This window comes from Vespa crabro, chromosome 4 (assembly GCF_910589235.1).
Source record: "Vespa crabro chromosome 4, iyVesCrab1.2, whole genome shotgun sequence".
NCBI lineage: Eukaryota > Metazoa > Arthropoda > Insecta > Hymenoptera > Vespidae > Vespa > Vespa crabro.
In genome coordinates, this window is record NC_060958.1 from 1145001 (window position 1) to 1159383 (window position 14383).

The 14383-nt window shown below is 40.3% G+C and overlaps 1 protein-coding gene across 5 annotated transcripts in view; it reads left to right on the top strand.

Moving 5' to 3' along the window:
• LOC124423775 (nuclear hormone receptor FTZ-F1 beta) overlaps positions 1 to 13130 on the top strand; it is a 17631-nt gene extending 4501 nt beyond the window's left edge. The window contains exons 1-9 of one of the 5 annotated variants that reach the window (XM_046961951.1): positions 6347 to 7735; positions 7956 to 8173; positions 8368 to 8475; positions 8753 to 9304; positions 9384 to 9787; positions 9976 to 10308; positions 10395 to 12035; positions 12138 to 12434; positions 12560 to 13130. In XM_046961951.1, the coding sequence (XP_046817907.1) occupies positions 8959 to 9304; positions 9384 to 9787; positions 9976 to 10308; positions 10395 to 12035; positions 12138 to 12404 (2991 nt within the window). In that variant the 5' untranslated portion in view covers positions 6347 to 7735; positions 7956 to 8173; positions 8368 to 8475; positions 8753 to 8958 and the 3' untranslated portion in view covers positions 12405 to 12434; positions 12560 to 13130. Of the gene's footprint in view, positions 767 to 4630; positions 5119 to 6346; positions 8174 to 8367; positions 8476 to 8752; positions 9305 to 9383; positions 9788 to 9975; positions 10309 to 10394; positions 12036 to 12137; positions 12435 to 12559 lie in introns of those variants that run through there. The other 4 variants (XM_046961948.1, XM_046961950.1, XM_046961949.1 and 1 more) reach the window with 4 other exon arrangements.
• The last annotated feature ends 1253 nt before the right edge of the window (positions 13131 to 14383 follow it).

Here is a 14383-nt window from a genome sequence, read left to right on the forward strand (position 1 = left end):
CCCGGTTCTCTCGCTCTCTCTTAATCCGTTTTGTCTTTTCTCGTCTCGTCTCGCCTCACCTCACCTCACCTCACTCCATCTCACCTCACCTCACCTCACCTCACTCCACCTCACCTCACCTCACCCCACTCCACCTCGCCTCGCCTCGCCTCACCTCACTTCACCCTCCTCGCCTTGCTTCACCTCACCTCTCCCCACCCCATTCCACTTCACCCTCTTCGTCTTGCTTCACCTCGTCTGGCCTCACCTCGCCTCGCCTCGCCTCGTCTCGTCTTGCCTTGCCTTGCCTTGCCTTGCCTTGCCTTACTTCGCCTCGCCTTGCCTTGCCTTGCCTTGCCTTGCCTTGCCTTGCTTCGAATTGCTCGATATCTTTTCTGTCTTTCTCTTTCTCTTTCTTTCTTTCTTTCTTTCACCCCTTTCTCTTTTTCTTTCTTATGGAACGAAGATCGTCGCCGAATCGTTGAAATGCGTTTCTCGAGATAGAAAAACGATGTTGAGCGACGAGAAGGTTTCAGGTAAAGCGATTCTTGACGGCGAAAGAATTGTGGATAAAGAAGGAGGATGAGGAGGAGGAAGATGAGAGTAAAAAAGAAAGAAAGAGAGAGAGAGAGAGAGAGAAAGAGAGAAAATCTTACGTTCGCACACGAAGAAAAAGAAACGGGAACGAATGGACGCGCGGGGCGTTAGCCTGTAGCGGTATATGTATACACGTTCTACACGATCGTCTTTAAACGATATGTGTTGGTCATTATATTTCTATGATATGGTACAGCTATATAGATGTACATATATACATGCATGCATGTATGTATATATGTGCACGTATCATAGAGATATGCATATCAAACTTTAACGTGATTAATTTGAAATTTATTTCTCGAAAGTTAAATGTGGGATTTTCGTTTTACTTCTTCTTTTTTTTTTTAACGAGTTCTTATAAATTTATACGATTCTTATAATATTTAATCAATTATTCCTTTTTTCATGGAAAAATTCTTTTAATTTGAATTAATAACAAAGGGACAGAACTCTGTAGAAATATTATTAAAAGGAACAATGTCGCGGTATACAAAGTAACACATCTACTATAGAGATGTATTATTTTACATACATATATTTATGTATGTATGTATGTATGTATGCACGTATGCACGTATGCACGTATGCACGTATGCACGTATGCACGTAGATATAAAAAAGAAAAATATGTAGAAATCTCAAGTTGGTGAGACGTTACGCGTCGAGGACGAGGCTGAGGACGAGAGAGTTTCGTCGTTTGAAGGAAGCACCGAGCCGAAGCAAGATCGGCACCGTTTCGCCTTGGATGCTCCACCTACGCGATACCGGATCACCGTGTTGTACTCTAGGATGACGCGTTCTCATTTCTTCATTCGCAGCTATCGTCGTCATCCTCGTCGTAGTTGTCGTGGTTGTGTCGTGTGCACGCGCTCATTGGCCCGAAACCGAGTCCTCTAACGACGACGATGGCTTTCACGGAATCTACGGGAAACGACGTTTCTAACTGTTTATCAAAACGAACGATCAAAATGTAATTACATTGTATATGGATATATATATATATATATATATATACATATATATAGAATGGACTATGTAACATGATCGAATTAAAAAGATTCTTATTGTAATTAGGAATTATACAAAATGTAGGAATAAGTAAAGTTAATCCAATCTTATGTTCCACCCTGTCTCTGTTTATACATACATACATACATACATACATATGTGTACATATGTGTATACATGTATACATCAATATACGTAGAGATAAATACAAGAGCATGGTTAGATCCAGTAGAACGCTCGAACGAGCGATCGTTCACGTTATCTACTAATGCGTGCTACACGTTTTTGAGATCAAGAGACTTCGGAATGGACCTTTCGCGATCCGGTTTCTATTGTGCAAGACTCGATATATTAATGTCCGAGTCAATTCGGTCGCTATACTTTTCCTCGTTGAATAACATCATACTACTAGTAGTGGACTTTCCAAGTCTTAACACCGAAGGGATTAATATAGCTATCTTGAGAGTAACTTACGGTTTCTGATATGTGTATGTATCTATAATATATACATATATGTATATAGACAATACGGAAGGCCAAGCGCTATAGTACTTAACACGCCCCACCTGGATAATTCTTTTATAGGAGGATCGATGGTTGTTTGCGATTAAAAGCGCGACGATTTGATTCACGGGTGTGAAAAGTAAAAAATGAGCGATCTTGCATGACGTAACGTAAGCGAGCGAGCACAAGCAAACATATGAACGAACGAACGAACGAACGAACGAACGAACGTTCGATTTCAAGTAGGTCGTAAACGATCGTAAAAGGCTGAGCGTCTCGTTATTACATTCTCGATCGTTAATCTTCAGCTATCCTGAGAAACATGCATCCTTGACGTTGCATATCTCCTTGTCAGGGACGGAACGATTTTTGTTGTGGGAACGACGTCGCATAGAGTTAAAGATCGCACTACAATACAAGCTCAAAGATTAACTTACTGTTATCGTCGAGAATCATCGAATGCGCGTAAAGCATCGGACATATAACAATTAATTTAACAAGACACGTGCATCGGTGTATTATAACTTTATCTCCGTGTATTCCAGCTCGTGTCTATGTAACACAAAGTATATATGAGTGACGAGTACAGAGCAAGCACCACGTAAGTGCATAATCCGTACACATGAGATGCGCGCACGCGTTCAACGTTACGTTGCGAAAAGCGCACGGACGTGTCCTCGTCATTGGTGTCATGAAGAGGCAAAAGAACGGAGGAGGTAGAGGCGACGAGTCTGTCGGTCTATCTGTCCATCCGTCTGTCCGTCCGCCCGTCCATCTGTCTATCTATCTGTCTATCTGTCTGTCTGTCTGTCTGTCTGTCTGTCTGTCTGTCTGTCCATCTGTCTGTTCTCTCTCGCGAGCGTAGCTACGCGAAAATACACACACATACACACAAACATACACACTCGGCCGTAATCGCTACGCGAGATTGCGCAAGGCTCCTTTGGAGTCGATCTTATCGTTCCTCCTTCTGTACATTTCTGTATGAATGTATACGCATACAATACACGCATACAACGTAGACTCTACTCGACGCATACCTTCTTGTAATGCGCTCGTGTCCTGCCGACGGCCTATGTGTAATCAACTCGCACAGTGCACACTCTCTACCCGTCCACTTTGTGCCTCTCTTGGCACACGGAGGAACATAGAGTGAGAGGTGAGAGAGAGAGAGAGAGAGAGAGAGAGAGAGAGAGAGAGAGAGAGAGAGAGAGAGAGAGAGAGAGAGAGGACCACGCAACTCATGAGCTGGAAGCTCCCTCGATCCTTGAGACGCGGATAGGCCTAGCGCGACTTATGAATATTGATGAACCTTTCTCGACGCACCGGCTCCTCGACCGCACCTCGATCACTCGTTTCTCTACCACGGGAATGATCTTCCTCTTCCTCGTCCCCCCTCCCCTCCCACCCCTCTGACCGTTCATTCTTTCGTCGTATGTAGAGGAATCGATCTTGCGACAACTCGATTTCTTCCCCCCCCCACCCCACCCCACACCACCCCATCACCTTTTTTTCGAATTTTTTTTTTTCATGTTCCTTTTCTTTTATCTCTTTTCCTTTTTCCTTCTCATTTATCTTGTCAAGAAAATTTAACGATATATCTTTCATTTTGCTTTGAATTAAAATGCTATTATGTAAGAAAATAATTATGCGAAAGCTTATTTATTTCTTGAATGATATCAATAAGTATTGGAATGATATTAATAAATGGAAAAATATCGTCGATATCGAAGTATCGATAAAGCGGATGGATGAGGATCGGTATCCTTCGAAGAAGCAGTTACTACGCCACTGTAGTTACGTGCACCGATCGCCGCGTCGCACGGCCTCCCGTTCTCCGTTGCACTCGGTATGGCATTCTTTTGGTAGCGGGGATTCGATAGTAGTTAACTTAACTCGCCGCCACCAACCGATCCGCTCGGATCAACACGTATGCGCTCGGATGCGTGCGAGCACCACTCGGTCGGTGAGTAAGTTACGCGTTCCTCAGAAAAATCAAGACCCGCCACTCTCGAAGAGATTCTCTTTTATTTTTGAAACAAAAAATAAAGAGAAGAAAAAGAGATGCGAATCTCTCATCCGACGCGAACGTTCGAAAATGCAAATGACCCGCCGAAGTAACAGGTACTAACGAGAAGGTGTGTGGCATTCCCTCGATCTCGATCTTCGAGTTATGACGTGTCCTGATAACTCCTCCCGTTCCAAGTATCTAAGATGGACTGACGAATCGCGTTGCAATTTCCGGCTTGTAAAAAAAAAAAAGAAAAATAATAATAATCCGTAGAAAAATATTTATATATTTTCTTCAAGTCGATTTGACTTCGATTAAAATCAAATATTATTTCGAAGTAATCGTTGTGAGCTATTGGTCTTCGTATAACTATTGCATATATCGTATTTCCATCCGTGATAGATTTTCTATTTCGTTCGGAACTTGCGCTGGTACCAGAATGACTTCTTAGTCATCGATCGATCTATATCGATAGATAGATCGATCAATCGTCGATATCTCGGTTTTTTCTTTTTTTTTTTTTTCCAGAGGAAGTAAATATTCGCCGAAGCGAGAAAGATAACGATAGAAGTTATGCGGGAGACATGGCACGATATATGCGAGGTGCATTTCGAAAAGAAAATGCTCTCGGTACTCTCTCGGGCCGTTCGGTCGTGAGACGACAGCTGCTCGCAAGCCGTTCACGAATCGAACCGGTTCTCGACGCCGGTCAAAAATGCCCCACGGCTGGTAATAATAATTTTAATCGACACGCAGCTCAAGCCACTGGGTATCCCCGGACTCGCGTCTCGTATATATTCGTGAGATATCAAAGATATGCGCGGCTGGCCCCGCTCGACAAGGCCCACTGGCCCGGGTGAAAGGAAAACGCGCGAGCTCGCGCCTACCTTCGATGAAATAGAGAGACGGAGACGGATACGAGAGACAAAGAGACAAAGACAGACAAACAGAGAGAGAAAGAGAGAGAGAGATTCCACAGAGAATGAAGGCTTCTTGTTGGTACGCAACCACGAGAGGTAAAGTTTTCGCGAAATACCACGATGCTTAGCGATTCTAACGGCCAATATGAGAATAATTATTATAACACGCAGTATTAGCTTTTAATGTTTGAATAAAATTAAACAAGTTAATATAATCGAAGGAAATAAACAAACAAGCACACGATATCCAGGAAGGATGGCAATAAAGTATATTTAACGTATTTGAATTGTTGATTATAAAAGTTATTAGATAAATATTATATATATAAAACGATCTATAGTTATTACAATGCGAAATTGACATCTTTTGATCCTCGTCCTTTCTTTCCATTGGTTCATAGAATGAGATATGAATAAGATATTAAAAGGAATCTCGACAATGTTGGTTTAACTTTATGTCTAATATTCTTCGATAGCTTTATCTAATAGCATTTTGATATTAAACTATCGACTACGTGGTGGAATCATTTACCATCGTTGTTTAGTAACGATCTTATTAATAATAAGATCAGAATCTTATTAGTTTAGATCAGGAAACATTTTATTTTGTTTTTTATCTATATTTTTTTTTTCTTTTTTTTTTTTTGAATACGTTCCTATATACACTTACGTACCGTATATTATACTTACATTTGTGAATTCAATGCATCGTGTTTCTTACGAGAGAAAAGCGGTATCGCGAAGAAAAACACACGTGCGCGAGACGAAGGAAGTGCAATGTGAGATAAGCGAGACGTTTTATACGCGGCGAGAGAGGCTTTCAGTAAAAGAAAAGAAAGACTTAAAGTTCGAGGTACCGTTTTGTTTCGTTCGTTCGCTCATTCGTTCGTCGAATACTCGTAGTCGAATATTCTTTAAAAGATCGACTTTCGTTCATATATATTTCATTTGTTTTTCTTCTTTACATATATATATACACACACACACACATAACGAATCGATTTGATAGTTATATATATATATATATATCATCATTTTATGTCATTGTTGACAAATGTTCATAAAACGTTCTAATATTCATTCACCTTTATCGATCGTTAGATGAAAAGATCTCTGAGACTTTATTGGTCATATGACGAAAGAAAGAAAGAGAGAGAGAGAGAAAGATTTTCTTTGAATGATCAACCGTAAAATGCATCGTGAACAATCATCCGTGATAGGAGACGCCGACGCAAGCGGACGTTGTACTTGACTCGCATTTCCTCAACAACGACGACGAGAACGACACGACGAAGAGGCTGCCGGCAGCAACGTAATACAGTTACAAGCAGCTCGTCTTTTGCGTTTCTTTCACGGTCACACTCTCTGTGAGATTCTCGATCGGGGACTCTGCCTCACTCGACCCGCTTAAAATAGAGCCGTCGTATAGTCCGTGGGTCGTCGATCTCTCTTCCGTGTCACCTGCCACACCGTTTACCACTCGTCTCAAGCTGTGACTTTGAAGTCTGTTGACTAACAAAAAAAAAAAAAAAAAAAAAAAAATACAAACAAACAAACAAAAGTGCTAAAAAAGAAGAAAAAGAAACGAAAAAAGAAAAACGTTTCTTATCACGGGAGACTTTCAATCGATACGTACTATACGTGGCTATTGCAATCATTTTCTTACTTAATTACCAGTCTTGAATTCCTTGACATTTTAAATCCCAGTTATGACATTTTTTGGATTGCTTAGGAAAATACGGATCGCCGTTGTTTCTCTCCTTGAGATCGTTTCGTCGAGGCTACGATCATAACAGAACTATCGACTACCTTCGTACACTTTCGTTAATTCGTTATTATACACGGTATGCGTAAGATGAGATCGATGGATCTCAGAAAAAAAATATGTTTATCTGCAGGACGATAAACTTTCTTAGGATTGACTGTAAAGAATCCAATTGAAAACTGATCACTCTCTTGTACTATAACACTTTTTTTTTTTTTTACGAAAACTAAAGGTCGATCCTGAGTTCAATCCTCTGATCCTCAATTCATCAATTAAGAAAGAGAGAAATTAATTGTTATTACTTGAGAAAAGAGCTAACGTTCAATATATGTCGTTATTGGGAAATATTTTACAAATAGAAGGATGAAAAATCGTAGGATCATATAGATACATACGTACATAAATATATATGTATCTATAAAGAGAGAAAGAGAGGAGAGAAAGAGATAGAGAGAGAGAGAGAAAGAGAGAGAGAGACGAAACGGTACTCGAACTAACGGCTCAAAGCCGAATCCACGCTCATAGAAGTTCTCGGGAGAGAAGTTACGCGACTTGGAACGGCCGAGAAGAGGAGGAGGAGGAGGTATTCAAGACGATGAGGGACGAGGGATAGGAGCTGGGCCAGGAAGACAGAGAGGAAAGGGAAGCAAGAGGGGTTTGAAGAGGAAGGGGACACGCTCGTTGCACCGTCGGTGGTAACGGCGGGTGGCGTGGCGTGGCCGTGCGATGCTTGCAGGAGTGGGGAGAGAAGACCTTGAGCCGCGTCACGTGACCCCGAAGGTGCATAAGAGTCGGGTAGGGCGCTTGCAGAGGGCCTTGACCTTACGGACGACGCCGCCACCGCCACCGCAACCGCCACCACCATAACCATAGCCATAGCCGCCACCGTGCCCCGACCATGCAACGACTTAGGAGAAGAGCACGATCCTCGACCGTCTATGACTCTTCGTGAAAGACCGCAACTTTTTACGTTATCTCTCTCTCTCTCTCTCTCTCTCTCTCTCTCTCTCTCTCTCTCTCTCTCTCTCTCTTTCTCTTTCTCTTTCTCTCTTTGCCTCATCTGTCGTTTCCATTATCATCCAGTCGTGGCTCTTACTTGCGAACGAGCATGTAACATTTTGCGTCTACAGAAACATCTCTTCTCAAGATTGACGTCTTCGGGTATTAGTTTCAGATTTATAGGGACCGGTAAAATCCCACAGGTGTGATGTATAAATACTAATCTGTAAGACGAAGGATTGGGATAGAATTTCTTTGTTATGGACATGTTAGATAAGTAATTTTAGAGATGCTCTGTGATACCTGCACGTCCGTTGGTACATTGCAGATGCATCGAAAGAATCGTAGAATATGTCTGCAACTGTCTCACCACAGACAGACCACAAGGTTCACGCTTTTTTCTATTATAACTTTACTGACTTTTTATGTCTCTCGTTCGTTGAGAAATCATACCGGCGAAGTAGATACGTTCATTTTTGAATATAAATTTCTATGAACGTTCAATGTCTTAACATCGTCGATTACCTTATGTAATATATGTATATTATGTATGTACGTACATACGTTCCTTTGAATTATAGACGAAGTGCACAACTGTGCAGTATCTATCATGGGAATCACGTAGCGTCATCCAAGAGCGTGAATCAATGACCCGAAGATAATATGTGTAAGATGGACGTACAAAAATGGTGCGTGACACAGGTTCCAATCTCCGTGCACGCGGGCAATGACCTGAAATTATAATATTCTTCTTTCGTACGCTGGTCTTTTAGAAAATCCTTGTGTTATCATTGATTTTTCCTTTTTTCAACGATGTATTTCAACAATGATTTTTTTTGCCTTTTAATTTAACGTTAATTAATCACCATAAATCAACGAATTTGAAATATAAATAATTAATAGGCTAATGCTGTTTACACATCACATTTCGCAATTCTAATCGATTGTTATATTTATCTTTTTCAGTTATAGAAAAAGGAAGACGTGCAAGGTGATAGAAATCTGATTGGCATTCGCGAAAAATTGGTTGTAATAAAGGAATCATCGTAGAGATAGACGGTGGCGATCATAAAATTGGTGATTAAGGGTGCGCTCAGGATGCTGTATAATCTCACGAAGATCGAGAGGATTCGAGTCGCGTTGAGAGCGTACTGGAGTTCAACCAGCTGAGGATGTCGGAGCAAAACGGGCCTGGCGATGGCCCGGGACCTGGTCCAGGCTGGTGGCCGTCAACACAATCCTGGAAGTCGTCTGGTTCCGTCGGATCAAATTCGTCGTCGTCTTCTACCTCCGGTACGAGCGGCGGCACCACTTCCGTTTCTGCCTCCTGCGCCACCGCCGCCGCCACCGCACCCACCACCGGATCGGCCTCGTCAGTCTCACCGACGTCCTCCTCCACCTGCTGTTCCTCCTCATCCATCGGCAATTCTACGATGACTACTACTCGTTCTACAGAGGCAGGGAAGAACGTTTCCGTAACTGCGATCAATGTCCCACCTACTCATGAAATGCATGACGGTAAAAATGAAATAAATAAAACGCTTTATTATAATATAGCGTTATAGAGTAATTATAAAAATCTATGAAATTCTCGTAGGCAAAGGCATCTGTAAGTATTTAGGAGGTCAAAATGGCGTGACGGTGTCCGTAGTTTCAAATTGCGGCTCGGTACTCGGCTGTGCAAGTAGTACCAGCAGCGTGGGCTCGCATGGCATCGGTATCGGTATTCTCGGTTCAAATGCCGCGGATATCGACGACGCGGACGACAGCGACGGTGAAATAAGCAAGATCGACTTCCGTGGTGTCAATCTGCGAACCAAGAAGAAACGAGATATCTCCGTAAATCAGAGCGGTGAGAAAATCGGCGATTGCGATGGCGAAGGTGAAAGCGGAGCTTGCGACGGTAACGATACGTCCCAACAGCAACAACCAGAGAGACCTATGTCATGGGAAGGAGAGCTCTCCGATCAAGAGATGTCTTCGAACACCCTCACTAATCAGGTACATACATTAATAGATGATGTAATAGTTTGCGTTTATATTGTATAGGATATTATATATATATATATATATACTTTTTAGTTCCATAATATAATTATTAAGATAAGTCATGTAATGATTAAGCAACGTTCGACTCGTTTACGATGTTTGATATTCGTAATACTTATATTGACTTCCGTTTTCGATAGGATCAACATGAGGAAACGTCAATGGAGGGTGTTCAGGTTTGCGGTGCCAGTCCCGGACCCGTAGAGCAAAAGTTTCCAATAAAGCCAGAGCCAGACTTTCGGTCGAGTCCAGGATACACGCTTGGCTCCTTTCATGATGGAAATTTGTCTTTAAGTCACAACCAACAATTACAACAACAACGTGGTATCGAAAATCTTGAACAAACGCAACAGAGCGACCTACCTCTTCTCGTGGGAAAATTACTTGGTGGGTACAACAGTTCCACTCCAAATCACAGTCCTGTTCTTAATCCAAGACATCATTTGACCAAGCACAGTCACACGCGATCGCAGGTAATTAAATAACTTTTCTTTCGTTTCCTTGTGCATTTAAAATTTCTTTGTTTATAAATAGTATTTCTTTTTTCATTTCATCGTAGGTACCATCACCGGATTCCGCGATTCATTCTGCCTACAGTGTCTTCAGTTCTCCAACCCAAAGTCCTCATGCTGCAAGACACTCCGCCTTAGGAGCAGGAAGCCCAATTCCTTCTTCCTCGCTCTCCTTATCTCGACATAGCTTCAATAATTCGACGTCCTCCTTATCACTCTCCCTCTCTCATTCGCTCTCGCGTAATAATTCAGACGCTTCGAGCAGCTGTTACAGTTATGGCTCTTTGAGTCCACCTACGCATTCTCCCGTCCAACAGCCTCGACATCCGCACGCTCACTCGCAACATCAGCATCAGCAAGTAGCACAAGGTAGTCCTTTGCATCTTCCAACGGCTGCTGCTTCGGCCGTGAGCGCGCACCATTATTCCTCTTCCGCACCAGGATCAGAGCTTTCATCGGATGGACATCCTGGAACGGAAGATCAAGAAGACTGTAGAATACCTGCTGCACCATCGGGTATCTCCACACGACAGCAGTTAATTAATAGCCCCTGTCCGATCTGCGGTGATAAGATTAGTGGATTTCATTATGGTATCTTCTCGTGTGAATCGTGCAAGGGCTTCTTCAAGAGGACCGTCCAGAACCGCAAAAACTATGTGTGCCTTAGGGGTGCAGGTTGTCCCGTTACCGTTGCCACAAGAAAGAAATGCCCTGCTTGTCGATTTGACAAATGCCTCAATATGGGAATGAAACTCGAAGCGATCAGAGAGGATCGTACCAGAGGTGGTAGGAGCACTTATCAGTGTACATATACTTTACCGGCAAATCTCGTCGGTAGTCCTGCGAACAATATGGCGGCAGGTGATAAAATGAATGCTGCTGGTAACTGCAGTCCTGCACCGCCCGGTAGCGAACATCATTATTCCGTTAGACATCATTCGAATCATTCGTATAAAGTACAAGTAGTACCACAGCTTTTGCAGGACATCATGGATGTGGAACATCTTTGGCATTACAATGACAGTGATCGTATAACTGGTATTCAATCTGGTGTGATAACTTCGGGTGGAACTAGGAGCGCTCCTGGCAGTGACATGTTGTTAGGAAGCGGAAACGGTGGAGGAGCAGGTGCTCCTGCCGGTCGAAGTGGATCCGCTACCAATGGGTCTGGTACCGATTGTCCCACCAACGGACATGGTAGTAACAATATTAATAGCAGAAGGGAAGATAACACAACAAGACCCTGTTCAACAGGCTCAGCTTCCACCGGTAGCCACGAACAATTGTCCGCTAACACTGGTAACGTTGGCAACTGTAATTCCCAAATGTGCGGAAATTCTAATGGCAATCCATCGCAACATCCGGACTTTCTTTCGAATCTTTGCAATATTGCCGATCATCGTTTATATAAGATAGTTAAATGGTGTAAGAGTTTGCCACTTTTCAAAAATATTTCAATCGATGATCAGATCTGTCTACTGATCAATTCATGGTGCGAGTTGCTGCTTTTCTCTTGTTGTTTCCGTAGTATGAGCACTCCTGGTGAAATAAGGGTATCTCTCGGCAAGTCGATCACGTTAGAGCAAGCAAGACAACTCGGTTTAGCGACTTGCATCGAGAGGATGCTCGCTTTCACCAATAATTTGAGAAGGCTAAGGGTGGATCAATACGAATACGTAGCGATGAAGGTAATTTTTTTCAAACGAATTCTTTTCCTTTGGCGATTTAATTAAATATCATAAGAGTCGATTAATTAGATATTCTCTTTTTATTTCTGTTTTTAAACGAAGGTTATAGTGTTACTTACGTCCGACACCAGTGAATTAAAAGAACCCGAGAAAGTTAGAGCTTCTCAAGAAAAAGCTTTACAGGCACTTCAACAATATACTATTGCCAGGTATCCAGAAATGCCTGCCAAATTTGGTGAACTATTATTGAGGATTCCAGATTTACAAAGAACGTGTCAGGCAGGCAAGGAATTATTGAGTGCAAAACGTGCGGAAGGAGAAGGCAGCTCGTTCAACCTATTAATGGAATTACTGAGAGGTGATCATTAAAACCACATCGCCGGGACAGTGAACAATGCCGTGAGTTATTATCATTTGACATTTTAATTTGCCTTTTATACAAACTATTTTTCTGTTTTTCTAATGATAATATACAATCAAATATGCTTTCAACGATTATTTTCAATTATACTTTCTCTTTCTAGATTCCATGCTTATAGGGTCCATAAGCTTAGGGAATTGGATTCGCTAAGTAATTAGAAAAAAAAAAGCTGTTAAACTAGTACCAGATGACTGGAATATACGCATGGTCTATAAATATTAGCACTTGGTGAGGGGGGTACATACATTCGTGTAAGCCTAGCTGAATATTGGAAAGCTAAAGTCTAAAAAGAAAAGAAAAGATAAAAAACAAAAACAAAAAAAAAAGCGAAAAAAAAAACATTTCTCTCAAAATGCTTCCGTACTAAACTCGCATGCTCGCTGCCTTGAACTATATCAATTTCGATGCGGCCTAAATTATGCTCGAAATGTTCAGCGTGCATGTATAAATGCAAATGAGACTGAAAAAATAACTGACGGTGACACACAGAGCATTTACTTTTACAATAATGAGCGTTGTACAAAGAAAGTTGGTATGATGTAGCATTAACATGCTACGATCTATTTAGATAGGTCAAATCCGTCCCATTGCCCGCTTTACAATAATGTGTATAGTCCGCAGTTGGGACGGAAATTACCTTTATTCATGATTGTAATAAAGCAACCAGTATTTTATATTGTTTTCTGCTTACTTAAGAATATGGCATAACAATGTCTTATATATATCCCAGTTACAAAAGTGTACTTAAAACATCAGTCGACCAATTGCTTATTTATAAGGTAGTTAATCGAATAATAATTCATAGTTAGTAATACTTAGTTAGTATGTATCCAATGGAAAAAAAGAAGCGATTATAAAAGCTCATATTACACTTTTTATTCTTTTACATGACATAACGTTACATCCGTAATAGAATTAAACTTCTTTAAATCAGAGCAGGCACAAATATTCACTCAGCTTCATAAAATAGTATTTACAGTGCGCTTGGCAGCTAAATTATAATAAATACAAATAAATCTTTGTTAGAAGAAACGGTAACTCTATTAAATTGCCATGATGCTCCAATAGATATAAATATTTAGTTTACAATATTATTACAATGGCTACATAAGTTTGAACTAAACAAATTATATAGACAAGAAATATTTCATTTTCTCGCCTATTTTTCAACGGCAATGCGTCTGAAAAAAGTTTATTAAAATGATTTTAATTATGTAAACTTTATTTTAAGTGGTAAACAAAGGAAGAAAACAAGAATAATGATAATGTTCATTTCGTACGTATCTCCGATAATAATTATGTGCTGTCAACACGTGATTTGGAAAAGTCGACTTATGTTTTTCGTAAAAAAAAAAAAAAAAAAAAAAGAAAAAAAAAACTTTAACATCATAGTCATTAATTTACAATGCAATTTGTTTGCAAAATCTTAATCTAAAATAAAGTGGTCCAATAATGAATACAAAATATATTAAAATTATGTCTAAAATTACGATACTACATGACATTTTCTGGAAGAATATATTATCTAAAATGTTAACAAACGAGGATGGTAATCTTATTGCTACTGCAGTTTGTCGAGTATATGACAAATTTTTTTCTTAAAAAAAAAAAAAAAAAAAAGAAAAAAAAATGGGAAAAGTAATAAATAAAAATAATGTAAAAAAAATGCATTGGAATATTAAAAATATACTATTTAAATTTAATATTTATTATAAAAGTTTCTCTCTCAATTTATGCACATGATTAACGAAGTATCAAATTATTAAAGTGCTTTATGACAACCAGAAAGTAATAAAGATTGGTAACTTCAGATTTAATGTTATAATGATATATAGCACAGCTTTAATTGTATATTATATTATATATATAATATATATATAATATATATATAATATATATTATATATTTTATATATATAATGTGCCAA